Source organism: Haemaphysalis longicornis, unplaced genomic scaffold, assembly GCF_048455015.1.
Source record: "Haemaphysalis longicornis isolate Haplotype H1 unplaced genomic scaffold, Haemaphysalis longicornis Haplotype H1 scaffold_2, whole genome shotgun sequence".
Taxonomy (NCBI): domain Eukaryota; kingdom Metazoa; phylum Arthropoda; class Arachnida; order Ixodida; family Ixodidae; genus Haemaphysalis; species Haemaphysalis longicornis.
In genome coordinates this window covers 142293299-142307076 of record NW_027526295.1, presented here as the reverse complement: position 1 = coordinate 142307076, position 13778 = coordinate 142293299, and the positions used below count along the sequence as shown (strand labels likewise).

The window sequence follows — 13778 nt, the reverse complement described above, 5'->3', positions numbered from 1 at the left end:
AGGATGCACACTCAGCCTGCTTGGCTAAATGGCTGCCCTTGCCCTATTCCATACTTGGGCGTAACGCCTGAGCAGTAGGAAATGGTGCGAGAACAGATGAACAGAATCCCGGTTCTACCACACCCTTCTCCGTCACCTCTACCTTTCGAGTTGAGAGGAAGAGAGAAGAGAGTGCTCCTCCTCCTCAAATGCCCTACTCCTCCTCCTCTCCGCCTAAGTAACAATAAAGGAGGAACCACGAAACCAGCTTTATTTTGAACTCTTTTGAGACGGTGTTTGAATGCGTTCAACTTTGTTCTTAAATGGAAAATGGAGACAAAAAGGAAGTCCGCTACATTTTGAAAAATTGCCATGCCGGAATGACAATCACAATTAGTTTACTCCAAACTTTGAACACATAAGCTAGAACATTACGAAGAACGATAGTATACTGGAGGCTCCAGATACTACCTGGTACTGCACCTACGACACGACAGGGGCTAACGTCAATGGCGACCACCGACAAGAGCTACGGCCAGACAACAGTATTGTGACACTTCCGTGGTGCTTGTGGTTCATTTGATCGCGCTGTTTCAATGCTAGATGTTTACTGTGCTTTTGATACTTTAGCAATAACCGAACTCCTGGCGCGCTTTAGCGAGCTATTGCAAAGTTTCGTTATTGATACAGTCGACTCCCGTCAATGCAACATTTGGGGGGGGGGGGGGGGGGGACCGCAAAAGACGTTGCATTAACCAAGCTTCCAATTAAACAAGAACATCATTGCTACCAGTTCAGGCCATAGTTCATTCAGAATCTCGAATTTCGTCGCCGATTCAAGCACACGACGCGGGTTCCTATGATATTTGATCGCTAAAATCGAAGCCTGAAGCGGCCCGCAAACAAACAGTTCACATGCCGCTGCCGCAGCAAGCAAGCCTGAGGACCTCAAAAGAGGGAGATAAGTACGCTGGTGTGAGTCTCAACTAGCCCGCCGCCTTATCAACTGTGCGTTGCCTCAGTATAGCAATGGCGCCGATGTGACTGCAGGACACGGTGGTGTCTTCGGGCTACAAAATTTTGAATTTTATTGAGAAATGACGGTCACCTGGACGTTCTAATTAAACAAAATTATAATTAACCGATGCAATGGGCTTTATCTTCAAATTATGGAAGAAGTTCACTCATTGAATTGCTTGTAAAATTTCCGGGACCAGCATGTTACTTCTAAGTAAGCAAAAATCCCAATTACGAGACTTCTAATCACTCGGAGTCGACTGGAATCTGTTTCAGTGGTACGTAAGACCGCGTCCATCATGACAGGAGTTGAGTAAGTTATAAAGGATTTGGCACTTCATATATAATAAAATGTTCGCTGCGCTCGCGGCCCTTCCAATAAATATCTCGTGATTCGGAACCGTTGACAGCCCATTTTTGGGTGCAAGCACGTTATTTATGGATGGTTTCACACGGTCAGGTGTCTCTCCATGGGGCAGCAAATTCAGCTCGTGCAAGGCACGTATCCTTCCCTCACACTTATTTAGCGGTAAAAACCAAAAACGAGCTAAGAAGGACACTTAAGAAAAGCAAACGGTTTGTTCACGTGCAAGCAAGCATACGCAGAATTGAACAGGACGTGCGACAAGTTTCTGCGGTGCATATGATTGCGGTTAGCTTGGCGGGGCCTTGTTCCTACAACTGCAGCTTGTTAGACACAACCCCGCATGTCCACGGGCTTTCGATCCAGCACTGAATTAGCACGGTCACTTCCCGCGGAAACATGGACCCTCGAATATAAAACCCTCCTTATAGTGTGGCAAAGGCAGGAGGCCGGAATGCCCTGAACCGAGGAGAAGGCGCATATACAAAGTACAACCGAGGAATGCTACGCACACAATCGATGGTGAAGGTGGTTTGCACCGTTCTCTTATGAGGAGGGAACGAGACCTGCCCACGCTAGCACGCTGAAGACTCGGGAAAATAATTGCTGAAATATTACTGCTTTCTTGCAACTGCGACGAGTACGTCAGACCCCCATCACATTGCGATGCATTCATTTCCGATACGGAATACAATAGTGGGTTCTTCCAGGCAAAGGAAGTGAGCGTAGCAATCCTCCTTTGCTGGAATTTTCTGAGGCAATATGTGGTCGATTGTACGTCCTGTGGAACGCGTTGGAATGCCTGGGTTCGCTTGGTATTCCAAGTAGAAGTATTCCTTCATAGATTCCAAGAGTAACTCATGTGTTCCCTAAAAGTACACAGGGCAAATACCATAGAGACAGTAATAAGAGATGTAAAAAAGAGCGCTATATCCCACTATTCTTCTGCCGTTATAGTACGTATATAATATGTGCTAGGGGGGCATGACACGTCTAGGTAAGCACTGTTAGATTCGCAGAAGAGCTTGTCCTTCTTTAAATAGTAATACTAAAGACTCGCTTACGCAATCGACTCCGAAAAGCGCTGCTCTTCCAACTTCTGACCGTTTTGGGGCGCACAAGTATTGCAGCCGCGTATAAATGGTGCTTTGAGGCGGCTATTTCGACGAAACAAGTTTCGCAAAGAGAGCCTACGGTGCATCCCACACTTAACCGCTTACGGGTAAGTGCCGGTGCTCTCAGCGGACCGAGAAATTTTGAATTCTTTCCAAATAAACGTTCCGTGAGCGGTGCGTAACAGCAAGAAAAAAGGAGTTGTGTCTACAAGTAATAAAAAAAACTTCGATCGAGGGTACCCCAAGCATGTTCCTCCTATGTAACATTACTACCTCGTGCTTGTACCGAAAGGCCAAGAGCGGTAACACATGCCAGTTATAGGCAATTTGCCTATCGGGAATGCTGGAGCAGCACCATGTCCTTATACCTTGTGGCGTACATAAACGACGGACAACTGGAACTTGCGGCAGCAAGCAAAGCGCTTACATATCACCGACCGACGAATGGCTACAACAGGGGAGATTTAAGTGGCGCTCTGAATGAAATGATGCAGCAGCGTGAGCCGGACATTAGCAATGGCAGGATCAAGACGGAAGGGTTAAGCAATGGCGGGTTCAGCAATGGAGAAGGGTGCAGAAATTTCAGCAGCAAATATCAAGAGTTTTGTCACGCAGCTGTTACGACATTTCCGCTTTTCCGTCTAAATTTAAACTCGCTGGGAGATTACCAGCAAACACCTACGGAAAATTATGTCAGAGTTTTAGAAAGGATCATACATACTTTAGGCCGCGCCAGTCATGTATAAGAAACAGGTCCTAATGAGAAAAAAAGCTAAGAAGTGTTCAAAGAACTAGTCTCATTAAAAGTGCAAAAGCATTTAAAACAGTAACCAATCCGGCATTAATCTTTATAGCTAATGCCCCACGAATCCATCGAAGGATGAAAGAAGAAATCGAAACATATAACGCGCTATTTGCCGGAAAAATCTCCTTGAAAAATGGCGCTTTTACGGGAGATCAAAGAAGCAATAAAGTAGATATATGGCACCTTCATCCAGGAAATAAGAAATCCTTCACGTATCTGACTCTCCCAATTTCGCAGAAAGAATAGACAGTTTTTACAGACGGCTGGCAGGATAAAACTTACATAGGAGCATATTTCATAATTTTAGATAAAGCCAGCAAAATAACAGAAACATAAAAAACAAACTTCCGGAGTACAGCAATAACGTTGAGCAGAAGGAATAGCGATTTTAAGAACAGTTAAATACCAAAAAAAATAGCTTCAAAGAAGGTAATGCACAGTTGTATACTGGTGCCTAAGAACCCTAAAAGAAATCACCAATCCGAAATAATCGAAACACAAATATATTTAGAATTGAAGAAATGCTAAACAAAATAGAAAATCAGGTGAAAATAACATTAACTTACATTAAAGATCAAAGTGGCAATGTCGGCAACTAAATACCAGATGAAAGGGCTCAGAAAGCTGCGAAATATGGCGAAAATATAGACTGTCCTATTTCACGACAATTTAACAAAACAACAGCTGAATATTAACCTAAGAAAACATTAGAATTTTGAGTGGCAACAAGACGTAAATGGAAGCTACACATTCCAATGAATAAAAATGTGCGCGAAATTCCGGCTCACTTACCCAAAAACTGCTACACGTCGCCGTTTATAACCAGACATGGTAGATTCCCATTTTATCTTCACAGGTTCGCCATTACAAATAACAACAAATGTAAATGTAACCTTCCGTCATACAGCTTCGACCACAATTTACAGGACTGCCCCATAACAAGGGATCACAGAGAGCAAGTTGTTACCTCCTATAGAAATTATCTCGCTAGTAGAAAACCTGATTTAAAAAAATACAGAAGCATTAAACATTTTAGAAGAAATGAAAATCCTAATGAACGGTAATTTTCAACAATACTTACCCCACGAATTGTTTGGGACAATTTCACGCACATGTAGACACAAATTCAGCGGCAAATAACGCGATAATACTTTTTAGATCTTCTGTATTTGTCTGTTGTTCTGTATTCAGTCACTTTCTATGTAATTATCTCGTGTAACTACCTTTTTTACATTTGCTGGCGATTTTAAATCCAAACATACAATTTAAGTGTATTTTTCTTTGGCCGTTATACCTTGCTGGTACGGGAAGTGTCTCTATGCATGAGCCCTTTAATCAAGTTAGTTCTCCAGGACAACGGGAGATAGGCGTATAACACCTTAGGCGAAGCAAAGTGGGCACCCGTATTTATTTCAAAATCTCCCAGTTTACTCGCCCACTTCAAACTGTGACTGCACGTAATGCATTACCTCCCTGCACATTTCAACTGCCTGTACTATTTAGTTCTGGCCAGACACTGGGTGAACATCTGCCGCGCTTTGTTAACACCTTCAAGTGGGGAAAACGTGCATTTAGAAGTTTTTTTCGTCCACGCTTTATTAATACAAAATTTGCAAACATCCCCCCTAAATATCAACACTAACCGGACTGTGTTGTCTCCACGTTTCCACTTTGTGCAGCATTTAGTCCTCCAGGGACAAAAACGTCATGACTCCAACGCTTTCAAAAGAGACACCGGTATTTTTCTTCTAACCGTTTACTTAAGCGGGACTCACCTGTACAGTGATCACATTCGTATGTGACTGGGTAATTAATAACCCATGGGCTTAAAATCATCGTTCACCAATATAAGACATTTTATATATCCATCAAAATGCTCATAATGGCATATTTTGCTTTTAGAAATATTGAACATCTTTACTGAAGCAAAAAATGAACAAGAAATGCAGCTATTTCATCTAGTCTTCATTACATAGCGCTAGCGCGCTTCAATGCCATTTTTTTTTTTTGTTCTTTCGGTACAGAACTGACAAATTTCCGAAACTAGTAAACAAGGCCGTTTGGAGCACTTTCGTGGATCTGCAAAACTTTTTGTGTTGGTGCAGGATGGTTTTTAAGCCCGTTGGTCTTGAAGTAGTACGTCCTATAGAAATGTTAGGAGGTGGGTCCCCCTTAACTAGCAGACTTCAAACTACCGCTGCACTTCATAACTTGGAAATTTTAGCTCTCTGCCGTGTGTAATTCACAAGACAAGGAGAAAACATTCAAAAGGCTCATTCAAAAGTCCGGATCTTCTTTGGTCGCCCCATGGGTGCGGCAGAGTGCCTGAGAGAGTTCTGTCGCCGCCACAGGGGCTTCGAGTTTTACGAGCGCAGGTTGTGGCCCCTGGCAACGCCGAGCAAGTGACGCCAGCAGCAGACGACAGTCGGTTTATCGGCGACGCTGTTTGCTCAAACACTGACTATTTTTCCGTTTATTTTTTCTTTTATTTTTATGAGCCCCTCACGTGGCGCACGCCGACACCCAAGCCTGGACTGCGCCGGGCGCTCTTCACGAGACGCACGCTGACGTGCGCCTGGTATTTTCCACATATTTTTTTCTCTTTATGGACGGCGCAACCAAGAGCTTGAACAGCTCTGCTTTTAAAACGAGCACAGACAACCGAGGGCACACCACACAAGCGATGAATGGTACTCAAGGTTGTTAGTACCCTTTTTAGAACGCAGTTCTTACATTAAGCGATCGCTCCTGTGGCTTCGCGTCGCCGTCGACCTGGTTGTAACCATAGAGTTCATTACTAATATATACTAGAGGGAAATCTGCCGCCACTGTCTAGGGGAGCCGCGCTTTAGCGAGCGTTCTGTCATGCACCGGCCAGGCACGTACCTCTTGTCCTTGGCATGGCTCCTGAACAGGCTGAAAAGTTGCCTCTGGCTGTAAAAAAGCAACAATATTACTTTAAAAGATTGTTTAAATTGGTTTTGTTATTATGAAACTCAACTTACAGGACAATGTATTTGTCAGCAATTATTGAGAAGCTTTATGCACCATGCAGAAGAAAAAAAAGTCACCTTCGAGACAAAAAAGAAGCCATATAGCTAGCTAAGCCAAGTAGGCAAGGAACGTCGCTAGCTGCAATGGCGCCACCTTTCAGCGGCCCGCGATTGCAGCGCCAGATTTGCCTCTAGTATATATTAATATGACACTCTATAGTTGTAACCGAGCAAACGAAGCGGACACCGAAGATAGACGCGATGAGCGAGCAGAAAAAGCGGAGGAGGAAGCTACTATGTCGGAACTGTGAGAGGGAGGGCGCTATTCCGAGGCATAGCGTCCTGTATTTTTACAATGCCAAACGCATCAGCCCGGATCAGCCAACCAAGCCCTCTCCTTCTACCCCGGCCACTCTCCCCTAATCGGTAGCCTTCCCAGCGCTTAGATCACGTGGCCGGTTCATCTTGGGTGAGAGAGAGAAGTGATTGGATGGAAGAAAGGAAAGGAAAGTGCACTGGGGATATTATTGAGCTCAGTAGGGAGCTCACCTGCATACAACCCAGTGCGGTGGGGAGGGGAAGAGGGGATAAAAGACTTGGGAGGAGGTTAGGGGTGGAATGGAAAAGGCGTGAAAGAGAAAGACAGGAAGAAAGGAGAGAGAGAGAGACAGAGAAAGAGAGAAGAAAAAAAAAGAAAAGAGGGGGGGGGGGGCATTACATAAGCGACAGCGGCACAAGTGTTCATTGAGTAGCCTCAGCTACAGGCGCTGGGTTAGTCCAGTGGCCTCGAGGAATGCCAGGAGGTGTCGGAACACTTCACGACGGGAGCTGGCAGGACCCGTCGGGAACAGCAGGTCCTGCAGGTTTTGTCTGGGCCGTCCGAGACGCTGGAGTGCAGCCTGCAGCACTGCTCTGTGTGCTGGTGACGCGTTGGTGAGAGCGGCAACGTTGACAAAGCGGGCTCCGCCACGGCTCTGAGTTTTCTAACGCTGGCGAGAGCGCCCTTTCCTGGCAATCTCAAATATTGGTTGCCTTGGCAACCAGGCACAAGGTTCTTCCGAATTCAGTTACGGTTGGGTTATACCGGTTCAGATCGGGGCCCCACCTTACGACATGTGGGCACTGCAGGCGTACCACTTACTCACATAGGGAAGCGCGCGATGCGTTTGGCATTGTAAAATACAGGAGGCGATGGCCGAGGCCGCGTGATACAATGATCGACGGCGGCAACGCGCTGCGAGATGGCGCCAGAGTAGCGCCCGCCGTCGTGTGTTCCCTGATAACGCGATCCCTTAACGAGACGTAGCAGCTATGCGCCGTCACAGAGAAGACTGCACTTAGCGCTGCACTGGAATTATAAGGGAGTATTGTAAGCGTCAGCCATTATGTTGCGATGTTGTTCAGCAGTCCGTTTCAAATGCTTAAATATTTACATGGGGACACCATGAAGAAATCAGTCTCTCCGTTCGTAATACTTAATGTGTGGCACTTCAGCTGCATAAGGAAGTGGTAAAAATGAAATGCCCTAAGAACTCTTTCCTGTGCGATTCTTATATTTGCCCGTAAGAATGTCTCCCCAGCAATACATGGAGATTGCAGTGTGGCCGACTTTAAAGACGCTCCTTCTATAGATTTATTTATTCATTTCTTTATTTGGAAGATCGCGTGGGGTCTTTTGATGGGCCTTTTATATCTGAAACAACTGAGACAGACCCTGAGAGAGTACTTTTTGGCTGTGCACATGTATATATTATCAAGCGAACTCTAATGCGGCCCTGTGCATATCGCCCAGTAGAGACACATTGGTTCTAATGGAGGTATTTAAAAATAGGCGCTAGGGCTTTCTTCTCTTTTTATATCAGAAATCGCTCAGTGGAGACACATTGGTTCTAATAGAGGTATTTAAAAAAAGGCGCTAGGGCTTTCTTCTCTTTTTATATCAGAAGGCTTATATGCCCCCAACAACAATGATTTCCTACCAAGGTATTTATGTATGGCAGTAAATGATATTTTAAATGAGCTCGTCGTATAACTCTTCAGAGCGATAAGCTTGGTTGGATGAAGGTAACTGTTTAGGCCCTGATGTCTTCTTACCTTTATATCACACCGCGTATATTCCCCTAAAGATGCCTTTTCAGCCGAGCGTCTGGGAATAATAGTGAAGCCGACTTTAAGTAGCTAGGTGTATAGCGTTGCGGCCTCATTTACCCAACAATTCCCTCTTGGGTGACATTTTCATCATTCTCCACAGGTCGAACGTTGATAAGATGATTCATCCACCTGATATGCCGTTTCCCACGGGAGGGGGGAAGTTTATGGACTGCGTGTCCGCTTCCCTCCACAAAATGATCTTCGCGTTGTGGCGAGGACTTATGCTATAGCCCTTGATTTTATCACGAATACACCATCGCCCACTTAAAACAGTGCTCTTCCTGTGTTGCCGACACGCACTTATGAACCCTCATCTGTGTTTCGAAAGAAGGTCCCCTTCAACCCGAGTTGACGGACCGCCGCTGGCTAACCCCGTCAAGTGTAGCGAACAGTCACATTGACATAAATAATACCCCCAGAAATGAAGAGGAGCCCAGCCTCTCCGATAGCCTAATGGGTATGGACTGAGACCGGTATTCTACAGGCAGTGGGTTCCGCTTTCACCCGGAAAGCATGTCTTTCTACACTTTCTTTATGAAATATTTTAAGAAATATATGCTTCAACAAGAAAAAAAATGAACCATTGTTCCTATGCTTCCCTCGGCGTTCTAGACTGGAGGCCTTCCTTCTGACAAAGTGTACTGTTGGGCGAGTTAGCATTCCTTTTAAAAAAAAAGCTGCAGCACGAATAGAAACAAGGACACAGACAGACGACTGTTCGAGCGCTGACTTCCAACTGAATTTAAAGGGGCAACCCTGCACCATTTAAATGCACTCTTCGTGTTAACACCATTAAAATATTAAAAAAACAGAAAATAGACGTATAATATCTGGTATCCCACCACCATATCAACACGTGTTCACGAACTTGACACAATCTAAACGAAAACCATGTTAAGACATGCTCGAAGTACGGCGCGTGTTCGAAAGGAAATCTATCACTTTTTTTGGAAAACGCCATTGACGCCCGACTTACACATCTACTGCCATGCATCTCAATTTCGTGTGTTTCAATTATTTATCGCGTAGTTTCGTTTCCGCTTCTTCCTATTACCTTGCACATGTCAAAGTGACGTTTGCACCCGCAAGATTTGCGATGCAAGGCTGGGAACCCACCCTTTTCTTTTTTGACGTTGTTGTCGTGCTCCCTCAATCGGTCATTAAGGCATCTGCCAGTTTGGCCAGTTTCATTCCAGGGTTCACTTGTCTGCGTGTGTCTTTGTGTGTGCGTGCGTGCGTGTGTGAGTGTGTGTGTGTGGGTGTGTGCATGCGTGTGTGCGTGTGTGTTTGTGTGCGTGCGCGCGCGCGTGCGTGTGTGCATGCGTGTACTACTCTCACAAACTGTTCTGGTCGCCATGCGACGGTGGAAATATCAATAAACAACCCTGAGGTAACCACCTGACGTACCAAGCTTTAAGTGTTAGTTATTTGCAAAAATGCAGTGCTGCGTTTCTAGAACAAGATATAAATGCTTGTCCGTGATTACACAATTTTAGTGCGTCCTGCAAAGTTCCTTCCTAACGGCTACTGTTAAACTCAAACCTACCCGTAAGGAGAACTACTTCAAGATAATACGTCAAACCAACTATTTTTGTCTTGTCGAAATACCTTGTCCAAACTATTGGTGATGTGATGCTTCCAGGGTTCACTTGAAGAAATTCTGATGTCACGGGAGCCTGATCCAGTATACCAGCTTACGTGTGATGTGTATGTCACCTTGTCACTACTTTCCAAATGAATGAAGGGGGTGAAGTTCATTTTCCGTATTTTGTTCCCTTATATATTCACCTACGCTATGAACATTAACATTCCTGCAAAGCTTAAAAGGTGCGGAATTTTGAAACGAAAAGAACGATGAGCGATCAGTATCGGACAGAATTTTCCACTCAGCAAATTTGCAAACAACAAATTTGGGTAAGGTAACCCTCACCTTATTGATTATCAGGGCCCAAACGTTTCCTAGCTTGGCAGGTAGGTTACGGTCAAAAGAGGTTATATTTTTTACCTAAGCTTCACCATGCTCTAACAATGCACACCACTAGGTATGCAGTCTGAGCTACTGCTCTAAAACTTAATGCATGGAAATGTTTACGCGGAACCGGAGTGGCTCGCAGCGGTAAACTGGCCCACTCGGCCGCGTCGTGCTGTCGTTCTAATAACCTAAAGGGCGCACGAGCCGCACTGTGCGACACTGTCAATGACACTCCTGAACAAGTTTGCTCGCCTAATGAGCACTTCAAAAGCAACGCTTTGCAAATCCAATTCGTTGTGCTTTCTTTGTGGGGAGCTGAAGCGCGCGGAACTTCGCGAAACTTCATACAAGCACGTAGAACGAAGGCTCTTCGAGAAACCCTACGAAACAAACCGAAGCAAACGAGAAAGTAGAGAAGGGAGACCGAAAACACTGCCGCTGCTGGCGCTTTCATTGCTGTACGTTCCTCATAAATGTTTCAAAAGTGTTTCCCCAACTCTCTCGCTTACGCTCCTCTCGTCTTTCCGTTGCAGACGCCCGCCGTCGCAGTCGACGTTTCGCGCGCGGAGCTGAAGAAGCCCGAGGCTGCCGGGAACGAGGCTAGCGCGCCAGGTGCCGCCATCTGTGGCGCCCGCCAAGCACTACAAAAGTCGATGCGGGAACGGCATGGTGGCGGTATGGTCGCACAGCATGGACAAGCGGTGAGACGCTCGCATTTTTGAATCTCCTCTTTGCAGGGATCAGGCAACCCATTATTGCCGCTATCGATATTTCACTTGTTGAGATCGCAAAATTTTTCCCGTCTACTGTTAGCAGATTATGTCTCTGCGACAGCAAACTTTTTTTAGTTGTGTAGCTAGGGGGTGACGGCTAATCAAAATGTCTGCTGTCACAAGCGCTGGAAACATTATTGGCGATCTATGCAAACATGAAGGTAAACAAATAGGAGCACGGTCAGCGACGGCACAAGCAGGAACGGGAAAGAAAGAAAATACTACAAACACGTAACGTATAATAACGAACACTTCAATGAACCATGAGGAGTATGAGACTGGAAACACTGTCGCACGTGACAACTTCGCTCATTAACTCTCTGTACAGAGTGCATGGGTGCATGATCATCGCCTAGTTTCTCTAACGCCAGTTCGCTCTTAAGCATTAAAACACATAACAGCAAAGCATATATGATAACATATCTTGAAACACACAAATATCTGCATCTACGCTCGGCATCGTTGTAAAAAAGCACTGTTCGCTACAGCGCAATGCAATCGATGCCTAACCGGCAGTCGCCGTAGTTCGCATTCAAGGAGGTAGATGTAAGTGCCCACGAATCATTTCCACACTTTTATTTCTTGTGTGTAATGAACTTAGGCATTCCAGTTTTATAGAACGATATCAAGAACTAACGGTTTTGGCAAACGTGTGAGTACCCAGCAAACATTTTGTAAGTACGGATACCATGTAGGTGTTCCATATGAATAATGTAGTATAAACCAAGCCGCAATCACTTAACGCATGTAAAGCCTGCTTTTGGTTTTAAAACATCGTAAAAGTGGCGAAGCAACGGTAGAGCAGCTTTTCCGAAAGTATGATTTTCGGAACCAGAAGACGTTTTTGCAACATCGTGAAATTTTTTCAAGCTGGAATAACGCGCCATTATAACTGGAAAAGGCTCTCACAGAGAGAGAGCCTTTTCCAGGCTGATTCGCTATGTCAGCCAGATATTTGGGAGCATCTTCCCCCGTAGAAAAAAAAAACATGAAGCGATCACTCAAGGACCTCCGGAGTGGCGTGATGCAATGGGCCTGATGTCAAAAACTGCGTCGACTTCGTCATTGCGCTCTTCTTTCTTTCTAAAAATTGCATCACTACCGAGCGGAACGGTGTTCTTTTCCAGCTCCAAATATATTTCTCTCACTGGAATCGTATTATTTATTTTACAAACAGTGCAGCTGTTTAGCAGAATTGTTCCCAACTTTGGAGCCAGAAAAACTGTTCTTTTTCTTTGTGAAACTACTCCTCCCAGTAGGAAGATGTTTGGGGAAAATGGAACTTTGTGCTGTTTTTAAACGCCAAATATCCGGCGCCAAAATACTGTAAAGGACGCATTGAGATTTATAGTTGTCACCATTCTTTTGTGTCGCCCTTCTTTCCCAACAGCAGTCGAACATGGGCCCAATTCTTGTAAACTATTGCATTTCATTGTACCCTCGAATCAAATGATAGTTCAGCATCTTCAGCCCTTGCGCACACGCACCCCAGAGTTCCGCATCCTTGCCTTGATTTGGAAAATCGTCGCACCGATATAAGCAACATAAAATAATGATTTGTCATTGGTAACTGCAACTTCGCCATAGGATTATGAACGATACGCACAATATATTGACCGTAACGGCCATTTATTTTTTTTTTTAGTATTTATTCGCTGCAGACAGTTCTGAGTGCCCTTCTTTCGTACGGCACAGGCCTGGTATCAAGCGGATTGTGCGATATTTGTCACAATAGTAGTTCCCATGTGACATTTTCTTGCTTCTGCATGATCTTAAATAGTTATTGCATCAGGGGAGCTATAAAAGCTGAAAGCAGCAAACACAAAAAACTAGCAAGTGCAAGCAATTGCATAATAATTAATTTGTTAAAACTTACATCAAGTGACTGTGGTTCTTTTTTTTTACACTAACCGCTCAAACAATAAAATCACAAATGTGGGGTATTCTCGTTTCAGGTGCATATAAAATGCCTGCAGAACAGTGAGGGTGTCAGTCACAAGTAGAGTAAAATAAAAACGCAACATAACTCCAAAAACAACGGGCAATATTTGGGGCCTTACTTAGGTTTTGAAAGGGAACACCACGTGCTCAAGAACGTTGCGCAAATTAGTCATGATAATGATATATCGATTTCATTTAGAAATTCACACTACGGGTACGGTTACGGCTCTTTATTTAACACCACACAGCCACCCCAGCGCGTCTGGTATCTACGAAGTCATTGCATTAGTTTTGACGTGCATTAGTTTGTGAATGTAGAATTGCAATACTATTGCAATTCTACATTATGCATTCACCTCAGCAGTCAAATAGCAGAGTTTTTAGGCGTGGCATAGTTGAATGGTATTCCTGTACACTGTCGAAAAGTAAACCATGGTGCGACCATTGTAGTCCACCAATGTCAAAGCCAATTACACTTCACTCTGAGCAAACTGCAGCAGACCTAGAACACCACTCGTATTTAATTTATTAGGCAGGGTAATAAAAAAACCCGGTGTCAATCGCGAAAGCATAAAGAGAAAAATACCCAGAAAACGGTTACCGCCTCTTTAAAATATCAAATTTTTATATCTGCAAATCTAAAATGTTCACTGCAGGAAGCTGCCGAG

The 13778-nt window shown here is 44.6% G+C and overlaps 1 protein-coding gene across 2 annotated transcripts in view; it reads left to right on the top strand.

Moving 5' to 3' along the window:
• The window catches only part of Epac (Exchange protein directly activated by cAMP), an 841204-nt gene that overhangs the window by 363107 nt on the left and 464319 nt on the right, over positions 1-13778 (top strand). For both annotated transcript variants that reach the window (XM_077698340.1, XM_077698341.1), the window contains exon 4: positions 10930-11097. In XM_077698340.1, the coding sequence (XP_077554466.1) occupies positions 11063-11097 (35 nt within the window). In that variant the 5' untranslated portion in view covers positions 10930-11062. The remainder of the gene's footprint in view (positions 1-10929; positions 11098-13778) is intronic.